General features: G+C 48.8%; 8 protein-coding genes across 8 annotated transcripts; 1 reads left to right on the top strand and 7 right to left on the bottom strand.

The window, feature by feature from the left end:
- Positions 1–286: 286 nt before the first annotated feature.
- Positions 287–1,350, bottom strand: FPOAC1_007794 (uncharacterized protein; the record flags this gene model as incomplete). The annotated part of the gene is made up of 3 exons (XM_044852244.1): positions 287–770; positions 820–1,139; positions 1,186–1,350. 3 exons carry the CDS (start codon positions 1,348–1,350, stop codon positions 287–289), a joined length of 969 nt encoding a protein of 322 aa, XP_044704914.1.
- Positions 1,351–2,738: 1,388 nt separating this feature from the next.
- On the bottom strand, positions 2,739–3,875 carry FPOAC1_007793 (uncharacterized protein; the record flags this gene model as incomplete). Its single annotated transcript, XM_044852243.1, has 2 exons — positions 2,739–3,791; positions 3,867–3,875. The coding sequence occupies 2 exons, from the start codon at positions 3,873–3,875 to the stop codon at positions 2,739–2,741; spliced, it is 1,062 nt and encodes a 353-aa protein (XP_044704913.1).
- A 1,172-nt stretch (positions 3,876–5,047) lies between these two features.
- FPOAC1_007792 (uncharacterized protein) lies at positions 5,048–6,247 on the bottom strand (the record flags this gene model as incomplete). The annotated part of the gene is made up of 2 exons (XM_044852242.1): positions 5,048–5,283; positions 5,629–6,247. The coding sequence occupies 2 exons, from the start codon at positions 6,245–6,247 to the stop codon at positions 5,048–5,050; spliced, it is 855 nt and encodes a 284-aa protein (XP_044704912.1).
- Positions 6,248–6,790: 543 nt separating this feature from the next.
- On the bottom strand, positions 6,791–10,304 carry FPOAC1_007791 (uncharacterized protein; the record flags this gene model as incomplete). The annotated part of the gene is made up of 4 exons (XM_044852241.1): positions 6,791–7,858; positions 7,904–9,587; positions 9,634–9,899; positions 10,056–10,304. 4 exons carry the CDS (start codon positions 10,302–10,304, stop codon positions 6,791–6,793), a joined length of 3,267 nt encoding a protein of 1,088 aa, XP_044704911.1.
- Positions 10,305–10,588: 284 nt separating this feature from the next.
- FPOAC1_007790 (uncharacterized protein) lies at positions 10,589–11,077 on the bottom strand (the record flags this gene model as incomplete). The annotated part of the gene is made up of 2 exons (XM_044852240.1): positions 10,589–11,002; positions 11,069–11,077. The coding sequence occupies 2 exons, from the start codon at positions 11,075–11,077 to the stop codon at positions 10,589–10,591; spliced, it is 423 nt and encodes a 140-aa protein (XP_044704910.1).
- Positions 11,078–12,344: 1,267 nt separating this feature from the next.
- Positions 12,345–13,122, top strand: FPOAC1_007789 (uncharacterized protein; the record flags this gene model as incomplete). Its single annotated transcript, XM_044852239.1, has 3 exons — positions 12,345–12,378; positions 12,433–12,496; positions 13,017–13,122. 3 exons carry the CDS (start codon positions 12,345–12,347, stop codon positions 13,120–13,122), a joined length of 204 nt encoding a protein of 67 aa, XP_044704909.1.
- A 2,530-nt stretch (positions 13,123–15,652) lies between these two features.
- Positions 15,653–16,066, bottom strand: FPOAC1_007788 (uncharacterized protein; the record flags this gene model as incomplete). Its single annotated transcript, XM_044852238.1, has 1 exon — positions 15,653–16,066. The coding sequence occupies one exon, from the start codon at positions 16,064–16,066 to the stop codon at positions 15,653–15,655; it is 414 nt and encodes a 137-aa protein (XP_044704908.1).
- Positions 16,067–16,924: 858 nt separating this feature from the next.
- On the bottom strand, positions 16,925–19,622 carry FPOAC1_007787 (uncharacterized protein; the record flags this gene model as incomplete). The annotated part of the gene is made up of 2 exons (XM_044852237.1): positions 16,925–19,489; positions 19,539–19,622. 2 exons carry the CDS (start codon positions 19,620–19,622, stop codon positions 16,925–16,927), a joined length of 2,649 nt encoding a protein of 882 aa, XP_044704907.1.
- Positions 19,623–20,429: the final 807 nt, after the last annotated feature.

The following is a 20,429-nucleotide window of genomic DNA, read 5'->3' as shown; positions in this document are numbered from 1 at the left end:
GGCGCTGAGAGTCAAAGTGAGATGTGTAGTGAAAGCAATGAGAAAGTAAGACTGGGGGAGGGGGGTAAGCTGTAGGACACAAGAATAAAAAAAATAAAGTCTGATCTAAACAGCATAAACCAAACCGACCAACTAATTTCGACTCTTATGTTCACAACGGATAGCAGCATGAAGAGCTTAGTTGCGTTCCTAAATGCATATAATTGGTATCAAAAGCTAAACGAAAGACTAAAACTACACCACGCTTCAAACATCTCATCAATCCATTATTTCCTTCTCATTTCATTTACTGCTGAGCAGGATAAGGCTGCTGTTGAGGAGGTGGCGACGATGTAGTACCAGGGACTTCGTGGTATTGCTGGGGAGGATACTGTGCATAATTCTGCTGCTGACCTTGTTGAGGATCATAAGGCGATACGGGAGGAGGAGGGTAAGCGCCTTGTTGCTGGTATGGGCTCTGGGTAGGTTGGTATGGAGAGGGAGTTGTTTGAGGGGGGTACTGCTGTTGTTGAGGAGGGTATTGCTGTTGTTGCTGGGGAGGATATTGCTGCTGTTGTTGGAACTGTCCAGGAGCAGGTTGTTGTTGCTGCTGCTGCTGGTATTGAGGTGCAGCTTGGACAGGTTGAGGCTGGACATTAACCTGAGCTTCAGTCTTGGGCTCCATTTGGTAGTTGTTTGTCGGGCCAGAGAGATCAATAGCGAAACGACCTTGCTTGCGTCCTTGAAGAAACATGACAAGACTCCAAACAAAAGTAACAATAAACAGAATCCTACATCTCAATTAGTATATGTCAAATATGAGGACAAGGCACAACTTACCAGACCAAGGCTCCCAAACCAGCGATGGCAGCCAAGATGGCCAGACCAGTCTTGAAAAGAATGACATTCTCTCCATCACGTTTAAAAAATACACTGCAGTTCTTGCTGTCGATGAGACTGCCATCATCGACGCAGTTACCCACGTTGACAGGCACAACATACTTGGCTCGGCGAGAGGCGGTAGCAGCCCAGGCGGCGAGCCAGAGAATGAGCATCAGTGCGTCAAGGCAGAGGACAGCGATGATGTGGTATAAGCTTCGAAGGGCGGGAAGTTTTTCTGTCAAGATGGAGTAGACGACTATTATCCAGGTGAGGACTGCCTGTGAGGTGTCAGTGTTGTTGAAACACGCAAGGTAGGTGACTTACAATAGCAATACAGAGAGAGTTTTCTGGGAGTCCGGCATCATGGATCATCCAGCCACAAAGACCGACGATGATGAGAGACACCAGAAACTGAAAGGCGCGGATAATTACAATCCATAGAGGTGTCTGGAGAACATGGTCTCCCTCAGTTTGTGGTTGTTGAGTCATCTTGCAAGTCACAAGAATACAATGTGATAATAACAGTATAAGTTCTGAGCAGAATGAGAGACTACAAAGAAAGGGCAGCTTGGCAGCCTTATACCCCCATTCAAATACTTGACTCACTCACCACCTCTTAGACAAGACAAGGCAGATTCATGTTCAAGGACCCCTGGCGGATGGCTTGCCTTAGCGTCCTTCAGCCGCAACTCAGCTGTCCATTAAACAAGCTTGACCAGCGCCGTTGGGCGTACAAGTGTGGTGGATCAGGGAGAAGGCGTTTGAAGGGGAGATTTGTTCCTGGAAGGCCTCAAATTGGACAGAGAAATATATCTTCTTACATGTTGAGGGACAGTGTTGACTTCTTGTGACCCTTGAGTATCCTGTAGAGTGAACTACTCATAGACTGGACTTGACTTGATCTTTGTGACCACCACCGACACTCATGTTTGAGACTAAACAAGCCCAATCATACCCTGTCTCTCAAACCCCTGTACAAGGCTGGCAACGGAGACAAATGCCGACTATACATACTTGGACCAAGCGGAGTGGCGTTTGGAATCGATAGTTAGTAATGTTTGGGTTGTGCGACAAAGGCATCACTGACTTGAACATATTGACGAGGCGTTTTCGTTTAGAAACCACTTCTTCTCCTATTTAAAAACTGACTCTTGATGAAAATGTACATACGGTGTAAGTGGGCTGACCCAAGTGAGGAATGTGAGTATGTCTAAAAGAGAAAGCTGCGCGAGTTGGTCGATCATGATTGGTTAGAGACAGCTTTGAGATGCATGCATGAAGGATTCAAGACCCATGTCGTGTCGATCATTTTTCTGAAAGAAATCTCTCTCCCTTGATGAGGTGGTGATACAGTATAGAGTATATAGTATCTATAATTCCGCGTCAAACGTAAGTTTGTAAGTACTTCTAGTGAAAGAGGATTTGTACTCTTTACTGTTGTAAAAGAATAACTCATCTCATTAAAAAGAGTCGAGATCGTGACGAGAGTAGGAGCTAAAGTGGATGTTTCGGCTGTGCTGTCCAGCCGTTTGAACTAGTGTGTGTGGGCGGAACATGATGGGCAGAGTGCGGAATTGAATGGATGAATGAGGCTATTCGTAACTTGACAAGGATAACCGGCAAGATTCTTCCCTTGCATCTACTGAACTAGGTCAAGCTCAGGATCATTTTGTGTGATTATTAATCCACAGCACAGTAACATCTCGTACAATCACGTTTATAGGCGCAGAAAGTCTGAGACAGACATGGTTCATTAATTGCATGCCATTGATGCTATAATATTACGTCTACCTAGACCAAAGACAATCCCAACGCCCATCATCACCCCCAGATCCTATTTTCGTAGTCATTCATTCATCGCTCATCTCTTTTATCATCTACTGCTCATTGGGACCCTTGATAAGAACCTTGATCGCCTCACCCTCCTTGACCTTCTTAAAAGCCTCCTCGGCCTGCTTAAAGTCGACGATACCAGTAATGAGCTTCTTGACATCAACCTTGCCAGTAGCGACAAGCTCAACAGCAAGAGGATAATCACCAGCGCCGTACCGGAATGATCCACTTGCGGTGGCCTCCTTGATGCAGAAAGCCATGATGGGAAAAGTAATATCGGCCTTGCCCATGCCGCCCTGCACGTAGCTGCCACCATTCTTGAGTACGTGAATAGAAGCCTGGATTGAGGGCTCAGCACCGCTGGCATCGATAACAACATCGGCACCGTCGGGTAGACCAGCCAGATCGCAAATGTTCTTGGCATTTTCCTCGGGCGCGATGCGCTGAGAGGCGTATACGTGCGTGGAAGCAAAGTCCTTGGCAAAGTCGAGTTTGCTCTGAACAATATCGACACTGACAATCTTGGAAGCACCGTAGGCCTTTGCGACAGCCGCACAGAGAAGACCGACAGGACCAGCGCCCATAACGACAACAGAGTCACCAGGCTTGACGCGCGCTTGCTTGACGATATGAACGGCAACAGCAAGAGGCTCAATCAAAGCACCCTCTTGAAGTGACACATTATCAGGAAGCTTGAAGCAGAAATCGGCGGGAGCAGACCAGAAACCAGTCAAAGTACCGTGATAAGGTGGTGTAGCGGCAAAGACCATATCAGGACAGAGATTGTACTTGCCAGCGAGGCAGTTCTGGCAACGACGGCATGGGTATCCGGGCTCGAGAGCGACGCGGTCACCGGCCTTGAGGGTCTTGACCTTTTCGCCGACCTCGACGACTGTTCCAGCGGACTCGTGGCCTAGAACCATGGGGTCCTCAACGACAAACTTGCCGATGGAACCGTGGACCCAGTAGTGGACATCGGAACCGCAGATACCGGTGTAGTTGACGGCGACGAGGACATCGTGAGGGCTTGCGAGGGATGGTTTGGGACGTTCCTCGAAGGAGACGTCGCCTGGTTTGTTAAGGACGAAGGAGAGATTCTATGAGGGGTCAGCTAACATTCGACGTCATGAGGGGTTGTCGGGTATGGCGGGGTATCATTTGGGACAACATACGCTGGACATTTTGTCTATATTGTGAGGTTTATGAGAAAAAGCTGACGAGAGGAATTGACTTTAGTTGGAGGATTGATGAAAGAGTAGAGTCGTCAATCGTATGTCAAGGTGGGAGTGTCCCCTCTCTCTTATATGGACCCCAACGTCAAGTGAGTGTCACAATGTGGAGTTGCGATAAACAATGTCACCGCAGCCAAGTTCGCAACAGAGTTAAAAAAAAAAAAAAATATTAGAATAGCCTGAAGTTGTTTATCATGAGTTGATTCATCTCCAAATGAAATCTGCTGATAAAGAGGAGACCTGTACAGTTCATATACCCACGGATGAACAGACATGATCACATGGCCATTCACAATTTTCTCTTTCCTTTCTCTTCTTCAGATCATGTCCCATCATCATGCCGTGGGGGGTGTGCGACTAGAGTAGAGCAGAGCTGCGATGATAATAATCTCAGCTTCACTTTTAACCTCGCCAATCAACAAGCCATGATATTGAGACTCAACACGCTAGAGACTTGGTCTAGCTTGTCATGACGGGAGCGCTTGACATTTTCTTGTCTTTCAATTTAGCCAGAGTAGATAGATTGCATTTAACCGCACCAGTTAGATGAAGGGTCTGTGGTGGAGTGGGATCCATCGGGGAGAAATAGACCGGGACTGTGAAGAGGTTGAATGGGATCATGGGAGAGGTTTTCTTTATGATGGTGATTATTCAGGAGATACCAATTGACATCAATTGAAACATGGCATTGGATAACCATACCCTCAGATCATGTCCAATTCATCCGGTACAATCCACCCAGAAAGACAAGGCCTCCCCCAACAGCTTCCGGTTGACATCCGGGATCCAATAATGATCACTTGACCATCTCATCTGACACGTCTAGAACTAAAGTCTGGTATACCAGTATCAGAACTATGTTCCTGCATCGGGTCGTAAAATTAGGTTGGCGGTGCATCGCCGGCGTGATCCGGCGCGGAGTTGCTCCATCAGGAATAGCGTCCGGTCGATGAAGCCGGGGCGGAGCGGAATGCCGGAAATTACGAATACCGGAGAAGCTTATCAGGACAGCTGGCAATACAATGCATCTCACGTATTCACTATCAGTCAGTTTGGTAGTCATAGTATAATAAATTCTTATTCGCTATTCTGGTCATCTCCAATTACATATTCCGTCGCCTCTAGTTAAGGTTGTAGTGTTCCTCCTGGTGACTAACAGAAGAGTGTCTCTTGGTCGAACTCTCATGAGGATAATCATGCTCAATTGAAGGCTCACCAAGATGTTTCTTCAAAGCAGAAGGAGGTGCGCGAGCCGCATCGATAGGAGTGTGGGAAGAAGTATCGTGATGCATGTCGTTTTGGTATGAAGGGACATGACCACGATGGGAGGCAAAGTGAGGATTCCGCGGATCATTTGCTACGGAAGATACGGTGTAAATATGGTCTAGGTCTCCAACTTGGGTAATCCCTTCATGTTGTACTACGTAAGAGGATCAAAACTTGGTTGGAGGCTCTGTGGCTGACTGTGTAACATTCCATGTGCTGCAACCACCAAACACAAATCCAACGACATCCCATCACCGCTTATACACCATCCAAGCCCCAACTCCAACAACACCAATAGCCCCAATCCAAGGCAAAACCACCATCGCAGCCGCCTTAATATTCCTATTCACCTTTGCTCTAATAGCCCTCTTCAACTCGGCCGCCTCATTAACCCAAGGAAACTCCTTGTCAGGCACAGGCTTATCCAAAAACTCACAAACAGGTCCCCAACCCTGTCCCATGCGGTACTCCAACAATTGTCCCTCAGGAACCATCTCTTTGATCACCCGGTGATGTCTGTCATAAGTGTCTCTTGCGTTGGCGCGTGCTTCTTCAACTGTTGACGCTTGGAATAAACCCAGCATTTGCTTCCTCGCTGATCGACCCATTGCGGAACCGAGGATGGGTTCGAGTACATTTATACTAAACTGCGCAATCGGATTCCAGAGGTTTTGTAAAACACTTTGATCGACACTCTTGAACCATGGTTCAAAGTCGCGTATCGCCAGTATAACTTTCGCATCGGGGTATGCCTTTATGAGCTGCGGTGCGAAAATAGATGCTACATCCGTGGTAGCTTCACAATGACCCCAGAGCTCATCCCATTCCTCGCGGGTAAACGGTCGACCCGTATAAGACGGTAAATTGGTGAATGAGGCGTCACATGCGCGTTCCATAATTGCCCAGTCTTCTGGACGGTCGATAGTATGGGTACCGTGGTAAACGTTTTTGTAGCCCAAGATGGTAAGGGCTTCTGCCATTGAAGCAGAGCCTGTGCGGGGAAGGCCTAGGGATAGAACCTTCATTTCCCTCTTTTGTTTGGTCGAGTCTGTCATTTTGATGAGTAGTAAAAAAAGAAAAGCAATCAAGATGTTGAGTCGTCAAGATATAGTCTGGAGAGTAAGCCCTAGTTATATGTCGATCTTGTAGGATTTATGGCACGGACATTGTGGACGTATCAGAAACACGGATTACGACACTCGTACTCGTGTCAGACAATTAATGAACTACTTTTGCAATGACAAACAATTGAGTCAGATGCGACAGTGACAATTAATGAACCACGCTCCATCAATTCAACATCACTGAACATATGTTAAACATTTAACTTCATTATTAGGAACTACTCCTTATGCTAGTAGATAAATAACGGGAACTGGTATATCCTCCCTCCATTCATTAACGGCCAACGTTGAGGCAGATTGGGTCCTCCTTGGTAGAGAACTCACATTCCAGTGAGCTCAAGTTTATTTCTCCTTCTCTTCCACCTTTTGATCGAACCCTTACACTTTTATTCGCGTTTCAGCAAAGTCCATCGCGCGGCCGTTGAACTGCTTCGTCCCCTCATCTAGCATAGTGTAGCCTTTCATTCAAGTCATTCAAGCCTTCTTCTCGTTGTTGGAGTTTTGGCGCTGAGCAGCACCAGCGTTGACCTTTTCAGAGTCGTGGCGAACGCTGGCCTCGCTAGAGTCAGGAGTAAGGTACTCGCCAAAAGTGCGCTGCTCAAGATCCATGTCCTTCCAGTCGGTGCCTTGAGACTTGGAGGCTTGGTGACGGAAGTAGACACGCTTGGCAAACTTCCACGCCTCGATACCGCCAAAGAAGAGAGCGGCAGCGATAAAGACAATAGCCCACTCCCAAGTGATACCCTTGTGCTTGAACACGGTGTCGCTGATGACGGGAATGTACTGGATAGGGAAGAGAGTGACGACACCAAGAATAATGGCCCAGAAGAGAAACTGGTTGCGCCAGATGTCGTGCATCCACTGGGTAAAGTAGAGCTTGGACTTGGGCTGCATGCGGAAGAAAGATCGTCGCTTGTCAATCATCTCCCAGGCAAGGAAGAGAGAGAACCAGGTAAGACAGGCAAAGGTGGTAGCACGGGCCTTGAAGACGGTCTCACAGCTGTCACTGTATGTGTCGTTGCAGTCCTCGCCGAGCTCACCATCACCAAAGGCGTACATGCGGAGAACGAAAGAGCTAAGGCAAAGAGCAGCGATCCAGATACCGTAGACAGTCATGTCAATGATGAATTCAAAGGAGAAAACACCAGTCTTGAGGGAGATGGGAGGTCGCTCCATGATACCAGCAACGGCACGCTCGAAACCGAGACCCATGTCGGGAAGACCAGAGGTAGCCATGATAATCCACATGATCTGGACGGGGGCAATAGGGAAAACGGAAAGACCAGTTCGGTCCTTGAAGACGAGACCGACAAGCAAGACGATGGCCTGAGCGACGTTGGTGGCGAGGACGTGAAGAATGAATTTCTGGATGTTGTCAAAGATACGGCGACCTTCCTCGATGGCAGCGACAATGGAAGCAAAGTTGTCATCACTGAGAACAATATCGGAGGCGTCCTTGGCGACATCGGAACCGGCTTGACCCATGGCAATACCAACATCAGCACGGCGGAGCGAGGGAGAATCGTTAACACCATCACCAGTCTATTTACGTTAGTCATGATCGAAAAAAGTAGAGAATAAACATACCATAGCGCAGAACTTGTCACGTCGGTGAAGGGCTTCAATCATGCGAACCTTGGTCTGAGGAGCACATCGGGCAATGACAAGAGGGAGGAAAGGAAGCTGGTCAACTTCGTCGTCGGTAAGACCATCGAAAGTGGTAGCAGTCATGACCATGGTGTTGACAGTGTCCTCGGCAACCATGTCCATGCGAGTGGGCAGGATACCGACCTCGATAGCAATAGCCTTGGCAGTCTCGGGGTGGTCACCAGTAAGCATGTGCACCGAAATACCAGCCTGGTGACAGGCGCGGACAGCAGGGGCAGACTCGAGGCGGGGAGGATCGTAAAGACCAACGAGACCACGGAAGACGAGATCACACTCGACAGTGGTACGGTCAATCTCGTCACCCTTCTTCATGTCGACGTTGTAGGGCTTGGAAGCGAGAGCCAGGACACGGAGACCCATACCAGCAAAAGACTCCATGTTGCGGAGAATCTGCTCACGGAACTCATCAGTGATGGGAACCTGCTCATCATCATCCTCGGGGCAGTAAGTAGTACAGGCACCAATGACGCGCTCGACGGCACCCTTGGTGTAGGCAAAGAGCTGGTTGGTTCGGTTGTCCTTCATGATGACAGACATGCGCTTGACATCAGAGTCGAAAGGAAGCTCGGCAATCTCACTGAACTGGTTGGAGGAGTCGTGGCTGGTGAGCTTGAGACGGTTCCAGTCGAATCGAGAGGCGAGGACCTGGATAGCAATCTCGGTAGGGTCACCACGGGCGTGCCACTCGCCGCTCTTTTCGTTGACGGTAGCAAGGTTGGCAAGAGAGGCAACTTCAAGGAACTTGGTCAAGGAGTGCTTGCTTTGAGAGAGAAGACCAGTGGTGGAGGTGACAACACCGCAGTCATCGCCGCCAGTCTTGAGGGGAAGCTCATGAGGCTGCTGGCGAGACCAGCGGAGTTCACCAATGGTAGGGTTGTTGGCCTCGGTAGCATTCTCGACGAGATAAGTACCCTTTCCAGGTGTCCAGGCACCACGGGCAACCATCTTACCCTGGGTAAGAGTACCAGTCTTGTCGGAGCAAATATCGGTAACAGCACCAAGAGCCTCGAGGGCCTTGAGGTTTCGAACAATGACGTTACGCTCAACCATGCGCTTGGTTCCGGCAGCCATGGTGATGGTCAAGACGACAACCAAACTGGCGGGAATCATGGACAGACCAGTAGCGACGGCGTAGATAATAACCTGTTGGGAGGCATTGAAATCGTTGGCAGCAAGGACAATAATAGCACAAACAACGGCGGTACCAAAGAGGTAGATTGCCAGCCGGGATAGCTTCTTTTGGAGAGGAGTTCCGACGTTAACACCGAGGAAACGACCAACAGCATCGGTAAGGGTAAGAGTGTAGGCTTCGAGGTATCGGTGAGGCTTGGCAGAACCATCAGGCTTACGCTTGACGGGGCGGACCTTGCTGTCCTTCTTTCGGAGAGCAGCAGCGATAGCACCAATCTCGGTGGATGTAGCAGTAGCAAAGACAATACCCTTGGCGCGACCCTTGGTGACAGTAGAGGAGCTGTAAGCGACGTTGATACGATCACCAGGTCCGCAGTTGTCATCGAAAACATCATCCTCGTTCTTTCGAACGGGAAGAGACTCACCAGTCAACATGGCCTCATCAGTCTCAAAGTTGACAGCCTCAATCAATCTGCAAATGTTAGCAATACCCAGTTAAAGGACAGCTATTTACTCACCGGATATCAGCAGGAATAGTGTCACCGGTCTTGATTTCCACAAGATCACCGGGAACGACTTCAACAGAGGGAATAACCTTGGCGTCTCCATCACGGACAACACTAGCAGTGGGAGAAGACATGTTTCGGAGCGAATCCATAGTCTTCTCCGCAGAGTATTCCTGAAAGAAACCGACAGTGACGTTGAGACCAATAATGAAGGCGACGACACCACCCTCAATCCATGACTTGATACCGAAAGAAACGGCCATAGCAAGAATGAGCACCTTGGCAGACGTCAGTACATGTTGCAGGGAGTAATCATGGGATGCCCGATCCGGTAATGTGTGTGGTGGTGTAGGGGTAGGAGTAGAGTTCAGCCATTGGAGATATGCTTAAACGTGTGGGGGCGGCAGTTTTGAACGTAGTAAAATAAAACTTACCAGTGTCATAGCGTTGGCAACCTGGGCGATAATAATCTTTAGAGGCTGAACACCATCGGCGTCACCAAGATCGTTGTTGCCAAACTTTTCATGTCGTGATTTGGCTTCAGTAGAGCTAAGACCGTGCATAGCATCCGTCTGAAGCTCCTGAACGACTTGATCAAAAGTCAAGGCGTGAGCTGGGCGGCTCATGGGCTCGTTGCTCTGGCCCGAGACATGGTTGTCCACAGAATCGTCCTGCTTAGCCATGGTAAAGGTCAAAGCTAGCGGGCGCCAGCTTGAAGGTGTTTTTCGTGATGAGAGGAAATCGGGTCGGGGTTGAACTAGATAGTTGGGTCCATACGCCTATGTCTGGGGTTTCCTGTAGAATAGAGAGGAAAGCCTTTCGTTTGGCGTAGGGTTGAAGATCAGAAGAAAGATCTTTGGGGAGAGAGTTCCAAAGAATAAGAATATCGTGCGGGGAGATGGGGAAGTCTTATAGAAGTCCATCTCAATCTTGAGCAGTGCTTATCTCGTGTTCTCAAAGTCTTGGCTCAAGTCACCATCGGGGGAGGACCATCGCTGATACTCCAGTAAACTCCACATCGCCAAGACGTTTCCATTTTTTCCTTCTCTGCTTCCTTAAAGGCGGGGTCTGAACTGAGAGCGAGGATCTTGGCTTTGAGGCGAAACCTTGGTTGTTGTTGTTGAGAAACCACCCCAAATTCGATTAACAACCACCGGGCTTGGCCGTGCGACCCCGGTGGAGGACCGCCGGTCCCAGTTTTCCCAAGGGGGTGAGATGATTGCTGATTGGTCTTGATAAAACCGTACAGAACGGTGCCGTACGGTGTTGGAGAGCTGGGCGTCGGGGTTCTTGAGCGGGGGGGCCTGGGTCGTTCGCACGTCATTGGGGACTGGGCAGCAAGTGTGACGCGGCGTGGCGGGCTCGGTCTCAATTGGGTTTTCTAAGTGGTCAGTATAGGGCTTGGCTGAGGCTTGGTATTCTTGGGAGACCAGGATAAGAGGCTCACCAGAGTCATTGCTTGCTTAGGAACCACCGAACCCGAACTCGAGCTTGGAAGACCAAATAAGCGGTCATGAGATATCGTCAGTGCATCTGGGGTTTGGAGACCAAAGCCTTGCTTGAGCCTTGCTTGAAGCCTTGCTCAGCATCACCTGGTGAGGCTCTGAGGCTCAAGGCTGTTTATGGTGGAGCGTTTGCAACCGAGTTCAATTCAGCGCATTGGCCCATAAAATGAACCGACGTTAGACGAGAGTTGGTATGGAGGGAAGACACCCCCCCTCTGCAACCCAAGACACACCATAATTTGCTCCTCGACCTTTTCGGTAATTTTTCTTGTCGACGGACGACTTAGCAAGATTGGCATGTCTGGGCATACATAATTTTTGTCAAAGGTTGTCACGTCATTGGGTTTGTATTCCCTCGCTTGGTAATTTCTGTTTGTCGCTCTGTCCCAACCATGCTTGCCATGCCATGGCACGAGGCTTGTTTTCTGCATGTCGAAATGTCGTAGTGAAATCTAGCGTAGGCATCAATGAAACGATTCTGAGGCAAACTTTCAAAATCAATCGCACCAAGGCCGCAGAAGAGCCGTCTATCCGTCTTATTGGGACGCATTATCAACGAGACAAGACCACGGAGGAAAGACTCTGTCGCTCCGACCACTGTTCTGACCAGGGAGATCTTGGGGTCGATCAGATCTCGAGATATGTTTGGCTGGAGTATTTGGCGCGTTAGGCAGCGTTTCTCTCGTCTCGTCGAATGTTGTTGCGAGTATTCGCCAAGCATGAGGTGCAGGCACTGCCACGCTTGGCAAGACTTGATGCTGTTAGTCACAGAGTCTTATCTTTGCCCAGAGTTTGGAGGAAGCCTTAGCTGGAGGCATGTACCTGACCGTTAGCGCCTTCTGTCTCACAGGGGTCCACAGACTTGCCGAGTTTGTGGAAAGTTAGTGCACTAACGGTTTGAATGCAAGTTGGGTGGCAAATATCACTGCGCTTGTCAGCTCCCTATCGCTCACGTGACTAGCTTCCACTGCTTCTAGAAGCCTACCAAGCATGAAAGGTACTTGGTACGTAATCTCTCCTCCACCAGATCATCTGGGATCTCCTTGAACGTGACAATAAGCTTAAATCGTCGGCTTTTTTCTCACAATGGCCCACAATATTGATAATGCTTTTCAAATCTCTGCACTACCCCTTTAGCCGCATTTCCAACTTGAGAGATGGCGAATCACGATACTTGTTGTCTTCGCTTCACATTACCATTACACAACTTGTCAAAAGATGCGACTCTCTACGACTCACGAGACACATGATCGTCTCCGTTTTGGTTATTCACCAGAAACAAAATGCTAATCATTTCCTCATTCAGAGCCGCAGATCAAAGAGACGCCGGACGCGGAGACGCTCACACCAAGGAAGAGCAAAGAAGCGCCGTATGCCGCAACACACCAAAAGGATTCGCCCGCCCCACTCTAAACGGCACTTTGACGGGGCGCTTATGGTTACCACAAGGATATTGTCCTCTTACAGGCCACTAACTGGGCTTTCAGACGCATGTGAGGCTTTCACGGGGAAAATAACGGGTCTTTATCTCTTTCTATTGGATCCGCCCTCCGGATACTGTCTCGGGGCGGACACAGCGGGGACTACTCCCCACGGAGGTGCCCCGGTCTCCAGAAAGAGGCTCCAATGCGAGCCTTTAACAGCGGAGATATTTTCTCGCGATGGGGATAAACCCGGATGTGTCGGCGTTGCGACTGTAATCACAGCATTTCGCTGCATTTCGCTACGGATATGAGACATGCGTGGGGGCTTTGCTTTTGCAAAACGCAGCACCACAAAACGCAACACCACGAAAGACACAACGAATGGAAAGCCGCCATCTGCCCAGAGGAAGAAGGAAAGAATTTTCGCCCGCATGACTGTGCCGTATTGAAGCATGCTCAATCGCAGCCGCATCTATGCCATTGAAGTGATGTACAGTAGAACAAACTGCTATTATTTTGCGCCGGGACTGAGCATCAGGCCCGACATCAGACTCTCGGCACCAAGATTGTGATGTTCGGCCTCCCTGTTACGGAACGGCGGTCAAAGCCAGCAAAACGAGGCCCGGGAACGGAGTGGTATCGGGAGGTCTTCAAGTCACAAGGGTCCAACGACTCAGGCACGGACTGATTATAGACCGGGAGTTCAACACCACGACTAATGACACACGGCAGATGTGCGCTCGGGCTCGGTGATGATCCCACGGGCATTTGCTTTCAATCGGAACACATACGGATATCAATCCTCAAAAGTAGTAAGCCGAGCCCCATATGCGGACCATTCAAAGCATTCACGATTCTCAATAGGCCTGATTGCTATCAGCCGCAGATGTTCAAGCACGAAACATGATTACCGATGTCTACCTTGACCAAGAACTTGGCGATATGGAACTTGGCCGAAAAGCTCTCAATGCGAGGTTGGTTCTCAACTCATCGTACCATAATTTCAAGGGCATGTCTTGGCTTTAGAGCCCTGACATAAGCGTCAGATTTCCCCAGGCTTCGATGGCTGCATTCAACAAATCCTGGGGTGAAAGATCACAGCTTCAAACATTTGACGCAGCCAAGCCCCCTTGCTATTGCAGCGCGGTCTAGGCCTAGAATTATCAGAGGGCCTCAAGCTTTGAGAGAGACTCTCAAGCCTTTTTCCAAGGACGATCCCTGTGGGGTCCGCAGATGTTGTTGGTGATAAAAAAAAAACTATGTATGTATCACGATAACTGGGCGGATACTAGTTGAAGTGTTGTTCGGGCCTTTTCGGTTGTTATCTAACATGCTGCATATTGAGATCCTTAGATCTATGCCTACGGCGACATGATACAACGGCATATACATCTATATTCCGTACGCGTACATTCGCCTATGCTTCAACAGTCTGAAGACTACAGGGTGACTCCCTAGGGTCCATCCAATTCTGCCGCTATCTTTCTTCTCTTGGCGATAAAAGCCAAGGCTTCAAGTGCAATCAATTACATAATAGTGAATCCCAAAAAGTTGGAGTGCGACACAACTTATTATCACAACCATCCATGGTTTATCTGTGACAATTGCTGCAAAACAACAAGGCATCTGCACCAGTCTGCAGGTAGCCAAACAAAAGCAACCGCAACGAAACGGCACGAAAACGGAAACGCTCAACATTGGTCTCTCAGCGGAACGGTGGGCGGCCCCACCAATGTCCTATTGCCAAGGCAAGCGGGTGTCTTAGGCTTACGAGGGTGATGCAGGGATAGAAGCAGCGGAGTGGACACGGCGGAGCCATTCGCAGTTGAGAGAAAGAAGACACGTGCCCTCCGCTGACAACCCGACCACGGAGCGGAGGTATGCCTGAGGATGAAGAAGGCTGGGAATGGTTGCACGGATATTGATAGACATGTCACTGCGCACATATCCTCACCCGATGCTTTTCGCCAAGGGTATCTTGATTTGAAGAAGCATTTGACAAGACCTTGGCTTGAGACATTATAGACATCGTCGCCGGGCCACAGGGTCGGCTGTCAAGCCGGGAATCCGGTGCTTGGCCAGATGAACGAATATTATCCTTGGGAAATCTAGGAATATCGCAATATTGACACGCATTCGTTAGCAGAGGCGAGATTACTTGATTGACATCAATAAGCGAACGACGTCACATCTTGACAATCGTAGGGAAATAACAGCCAAACAACTGTTGACCACACTTGAATGCAGTCAACAAGCGATCATTGATGTCGTCGGACCACAGATGCATCGACCGGATAGAAGGGACTATTGAGGGGGCCGGTCTGGCACAACACCAACAAATGCTCATTATGACCAAAAATGCCAAGCAACATATTTTTTTCGAGACACACCCAGGTCAGATTCCCCGATGGTTTTCTCATTCTCGATGAGGCACATCGCTTGGGTTGGGGAGGCGAAAACGCCCAGGACGCCAAGAGAAAGAAGACGACCTAAAACTAAACGTCCCAGAGACCAAACTCTACTCGATCCTTGCTTAGGAAGGTCCAACGTTGGTGTCTGTCTGTCGTTTGCTGCCGATCAGAGGAAACGGCTTGACTTCCAACCATTAAGCGACAGCCACCAATCTACATCACTGATCACCAATAGCCAGCGTTGGCCAGCGTGGGGGAAAGACGCACGCGACCATATTCAGAAAACAGACAACACGGTTTCGTTTTGACGATGCACGAAATAAAGGGCCCCCTCCCCCTCGTTTTAGAGCCTGTGGGAACTCCTCATTTCGAAGCTTGGCACGAAACTCTGTCTCCCCAGCCGTCGCAGTTCCCGCGGGTAATTATCTATTAACAAACAAGGGTTCATGTTTTACCAGTGAAAAATAGGAAGCAAGTGAGCAACTATTGACAATTAGAAACTCGGACCATTACCTTATCTCCTGGACTATGGAGCTAGAGGCTGAAGTCCAACTTGTTGGCAAAAAGGTTCGCTTGCTGAATGGGAAGAACAGTCGGGAAAAAGTATAGTAAGTTGATCGTTTATTAACAAAAATATTCATAAGTCCATTTCGCCAGACCCAAACACCCAAAGCACTTCTCGTTATATGCATCAAATCTTTGCCATGTGGTGAAGACAGCACTTCCAATCTCCTCCAGGGCCTTGTCTAAAGACACTATGGCACCACGCATCGGTCGCGTTCATTTCGCCGTTCTGCAGCTTCCAGCAAGTGACGCGGTAGTTGAGAGCCGAAGCCATGAGGTCAATCTCGACAAACTCGGGCTCGTCGTGGATCTTGTATGCGGTCCAGGGTTCGTACTGCTCCTCGAGATATTCGTCGAGGGCGGGTTCGCTTCGTGGTGAGTAGACCTTTTGGTCTGGTTCGACCAGGACGGCGTCTTTGGTGATGTATTTCCACATGACCTCTGGCTTTTCGGAAGTGAGGGCTCGCCAGAGGAGGGCAGAGGCGTCGAGAGTTCCCTCCTTGTTGCGGTGCTTGATTGTTCCTTTCTTGATTTCGCCCATTGTGATGTTTGCTGGTGTTGTTGTTATTGTGGTAGTAGTTTACTGGTTGGATAAGAAGAGATTGATATGATCAGTTCAAAAGAAAAGACAAATGATATCCCCTCTTCATCGTGAATACCTGACGTAGACATTGGGGATTTCTGCCTCCATTTCTTGCATTTCCATCATCCAAAACCTGGCATCAGTCTCATCTTGATGAATCCCTGCTTGGCCTGACGTCAGCGCTGCGCAACCATTTCAAAAGCAGGATATATTTTTACATTTGTCCAATTAATTACAAGAAATACAATTCAATACAACAAGTTATTGTCTATAATCTATTCGTCCTTGCGATACTCAAAAAAGACTTGTTTTTCTTGTTGACGATAATATCTTTTGTCGTCACGGACCATCTTGGCGTTGAATGCGACCGAGCAACTGTTTCTCAACATAACTAATATACACACCACCACGTTTCTATTTAATTCGCCATCGTCTTTTTGGATCAAAAATACTATTCTCATACAGGAAGGTAGTCCAGGTTAATTTTAGTTTCTCGATAGAACAATTGCCAAGTCTTGCTATAGAAAGAGCTAGACTTTTTTCACTCTTTTGGTGGAGAGACGCCGAGATAGTGGATGTGACGTCAAACCAGGGTCCAAAGAAATGTCCGTTGAGAAAGCAATCTGTCTTCATCATATCATGGACTCGTTATATTATCTCTCAAAGACTAAATACACTGGTATAGAAGGGGTTGTTCAACAGACTCTGACTGCCCCGTCTTCTTTTTCCGCTATCTACGCCATCATACAGTAAGAAAAGAAGCGTCGTGCAAATATCTGATAACAAAATGGCATAAAAGAAGAAAAGTAACAAAACTCAATGGAATCGTTCCTTGATGTACACCATGGCTGCGAATCCCGCACAGCATTTGGTGCTCATCTCATGTCTGCACCAAGCACACTTTACAGTCATGCTCAGACTACCCGCATAATCAGTCGAGCCAGCGCTTAGAACACCGTCGGGGTTGGACATGGCTTCGTATAGTTTGCTGGGCATGTCGTGGTAGCGGCTGCAAGCGCAGCACTCAACAAACATCTTGGCGCTGGGTTCACCGTGGTGTTGGTGGTGCTCCAAATTGGACTGCCGACGAAGTGTTTTGACAGCTTTTACTGATTCAGTATCTGAGAGGGTCGGTCTGTGGCCTTGAACGGGTGATCGGACAGGACCTCTGCTGTGCTTGAGAGCGTGTGTAAAGCTTCGATCGTCGGAAGGGGTTTGTCTGCGAGGAGTGGAGTTGTGGAGACTGGCGTTGGAAAATGTTTCCATCACCCTGTTGGCTTCTTCTTGGATAGAGTCAACGTCTGCGTCCGCGTCTGCCTCCGAATTATCGCTGGGTGCAAGTTGAGGTGAGTTTGCATAAGACCAGTACGCGCCGTTTGCGGGCTTTCCGGATACCATTCTGGGAGAGTGACCCATCTCGGATTGAGGAGGGGTTGAGCGCGGTGTGCTGAGGGGAGATACAGATTGAATCGCATCCGAGTATGATGATTCAGAAGAGCTCGTCATGGGTCTGCGACCTGTTGGAGAACAGGATGTTGGCGGGGTGAGATGTTTAGGGATATGAACGTGTTGAGTACGGATAGGTGCAGCATTGGCAGTACTCAAACCACGCGGGTCATTCTTTGGCGGCACTGGAGGTCCAACAGTGGACGAACTTGCCGTCGAAGAAACAGATCCCTGAGCAGAATGTCCTCGACCGAACGCACTTCTGGCAGCCTCCTTAAGGTTCCATTTCGTGGTGACGGCGGGTTCAGGGTCTGCGGTGATGGGTTTTGGGCGCGCACCGGGCTGAGTCTGCTCATAGCGGATACTCGGTGGGTTATGCCTAAACAACTTCTCTTTTGACGATTTACCCACCGGAGCGCTCTTGGCGGTTGATGGTTCGTCTAAAGGTTGAGAGTGGTTGAGACGGGTTAACAAGGTAAGAGAGCCTCGTCTCTTTGAGCTTCGTCGCGGAGGTGTAGGGGGGATGGAGAGACCAGATGCGGCGGATGATCTCCTGGGTGGATGTTGTGCAGATGCTATAGGTGGCCTTGAGACTGTAATGGTATCTTGCTTGGGAGGGTTATCGTTGGGGACATTGACCGGGTTTTGCTTCAGACTTTGGTTTGAAGTGCGTGGTGTTGCTTGCTTCTCGGCATTCTTGGGTAGGTTCTTGTCCTCTGTGTTAGACTTGTCCTCATTCTGATCCTTCTTGACATAGAGACCACCTCGTCGGTTCAAACCCTGAGCCTTGTGGTAAAGAATCTCACTATCAGGCGTGTGCACTTTGTGATCACCCTCATCTTCGGTATCATCAACAGCACAATCATCACTAACAGAACCCCGTCTCGCACGAGCGCTCCAAAGATAAATATTCACAGAGCCCCTCCTCCCTGGCGATTTCTGTGGTTTTGTCGACGGCATTTTCGCGACGGATGTATTGATCGAGATGGGCGGGTATTTCTTTGTGTCTGCCTCTTTGTGAGTGTTGACTTTGAGAGGTGTAAATGAGCCGTGACCAAGAAAAGTCTTTCGCATAGCTGGATGAACCTTGCTGTCCCCTTTGGCTTGATCTTGAAGCACTTTCTGATGGAAATCCTCCTTCTTCTTCTCAAGCTTGTTACCCCCGAGAAACCCTGTGGGACTCGTCTCGTCAAATGAGGCCCTCTTGATCTCAAAGGATTTGCGAAAGATGGATGAGAGTGAGCTGGATCGACTGCTTCGCTTCGGTTCTTCGGGATCATCATTGTTTCTACCAATGGAGAACCCTAATAAACTGGACGAACGCGATCTTCGCTTCTGTGTTGTGGGCACTGGCTCGGTGACGCTACGGCCTTGGGCGGCGAGCACTGATGGTGAAGGCGGAGGAGGCTTGCTGAGCTTTCTTCCACGAGGCTTGGGGGCATTCTTCCAGGCTTCTTCAAGTGCCTGATCCATAGTCTGGACTCTTTCTTTCTCCTTTTCTTTTCGCCTCTCTTCTTCCTTCTTCTCAAGCTCTTTTCGTTTCTCTTCTTTCTTCTCCTTCTTTTGACGATTGTACGCCTCCCAAGTGGGCGATTGACATACAGCACGCTTCTCTTCAATATCTGGAGGAAATACAAATGCCACAGTCTTTTGAGCGGACTTGTCGGACGATTCCTTGAGCTGTTCTGTCGAGGCTGGTTGGGACATGCCTCGGCCAACAGGTTTTCGAGGAATCATGTTTGGTGACTCTGACCGCGCAGGATCTGATTGAGACGAGAAAAGCGGCGGAGGAATAGCGGAATAATTTCGAAGAGGGACTTTTTTATCCTTTGGCACCAATTCGAATCGGCGGGGAGTATGGGCGGGACTTGGAGGAATAGAGGAATCAGTGCATGCCGGAGATGGAGGCACAGAGCTTTGATGAGTTCGCTGGAACTGTGAGACAAAGTCAGATTTATTCTTCTCAAAAGGTTTGTATGCTTACATTGAGCTTTTTCTCCAGATCGAGCATTTGTTGCAAGCTATTTGAGCGAGAGCGCCCTTGAGGCTGGGCAGGTGTCTGCAGCATGATGAATACTTTTCGGTCGACCTATAACTGGCGACTGTGCAGAGGCGCTTTAGAACATGCGAAATGTGAGACAAAAATGTCGCGAGACAGAAATATAAGTTGTGTCTGTGTCAGTGTCGGACAGAGCTGAGCACAGGGTCGGTGGGGTGATGGGTTTGCTGCAGGTAAGCGGGAAGAATAATAAATCTGAAAGAGTTTATCTTTTCTATCGGGCGTTTGCGTCGGTCTGCAGATGGAATGAGATGCTTTGTCCGAATGCGCTCAGAATAAATTGGTCTGTTGACTGCGTTCGGTACAGTCCAAGCGGGTGATGATGTTTGATGATGTCTCGGATAATGTCTTGTTATTGGAAATTATTCATTCCAATTGCACTTTAGCCCTTCTTTTCCTTCTCTCGATAATCTAAAAGAAAATAAACGAAAGCGGTGGATTTAGATGGTTGCGGTTGGTGGTGTAAATGAGGTGGTTTACAAAGGCGGTGGGCAAGTATCTCGTGATGGGACGAGACAAGCGAAAGCCTTGACGATTCTTTTTTTACCAGTGTTGTACAAGTGGAAAAAGAACAAGATGGCTGATAAAGAAAGAAACAAAAGTATGGTGACACGAAAAAGAGGTCAGAGGAACCAAAGCGTAATCGGATGGTAGCACGTAGTAGTAGTATCCTGACTCAATGTTGGGCTCGAGTAGCATCCATCCATGTATGGATATAAGAGAAGATGGAGGGGGAACGACAAAATGAAAGGGAGGGAGGGAGAATATAATTGCAACAAATAGAATCAGTGGAAATGGAGAATTCCAGACAATTCT

Source organism: Fusarium poae, chromosome 3, assembly GCF_019609905.1.
Source record: "Fusarium poae strain DAOMC 252244 chromosome 3, whole genome shotgun sequence".
NCBI classification, from domain to species: domain Eukaryota; kingdom Fungi; phylum Ascomycota; class Sordariomycetes; order Hypocreales; family Nectriaceae; genus Fusarium; species Fusarium poae.
Note: the sequence above shows the minus strand (reverse complement) of the source record. Positions and strands in the feature narration are given on the sequence as shown.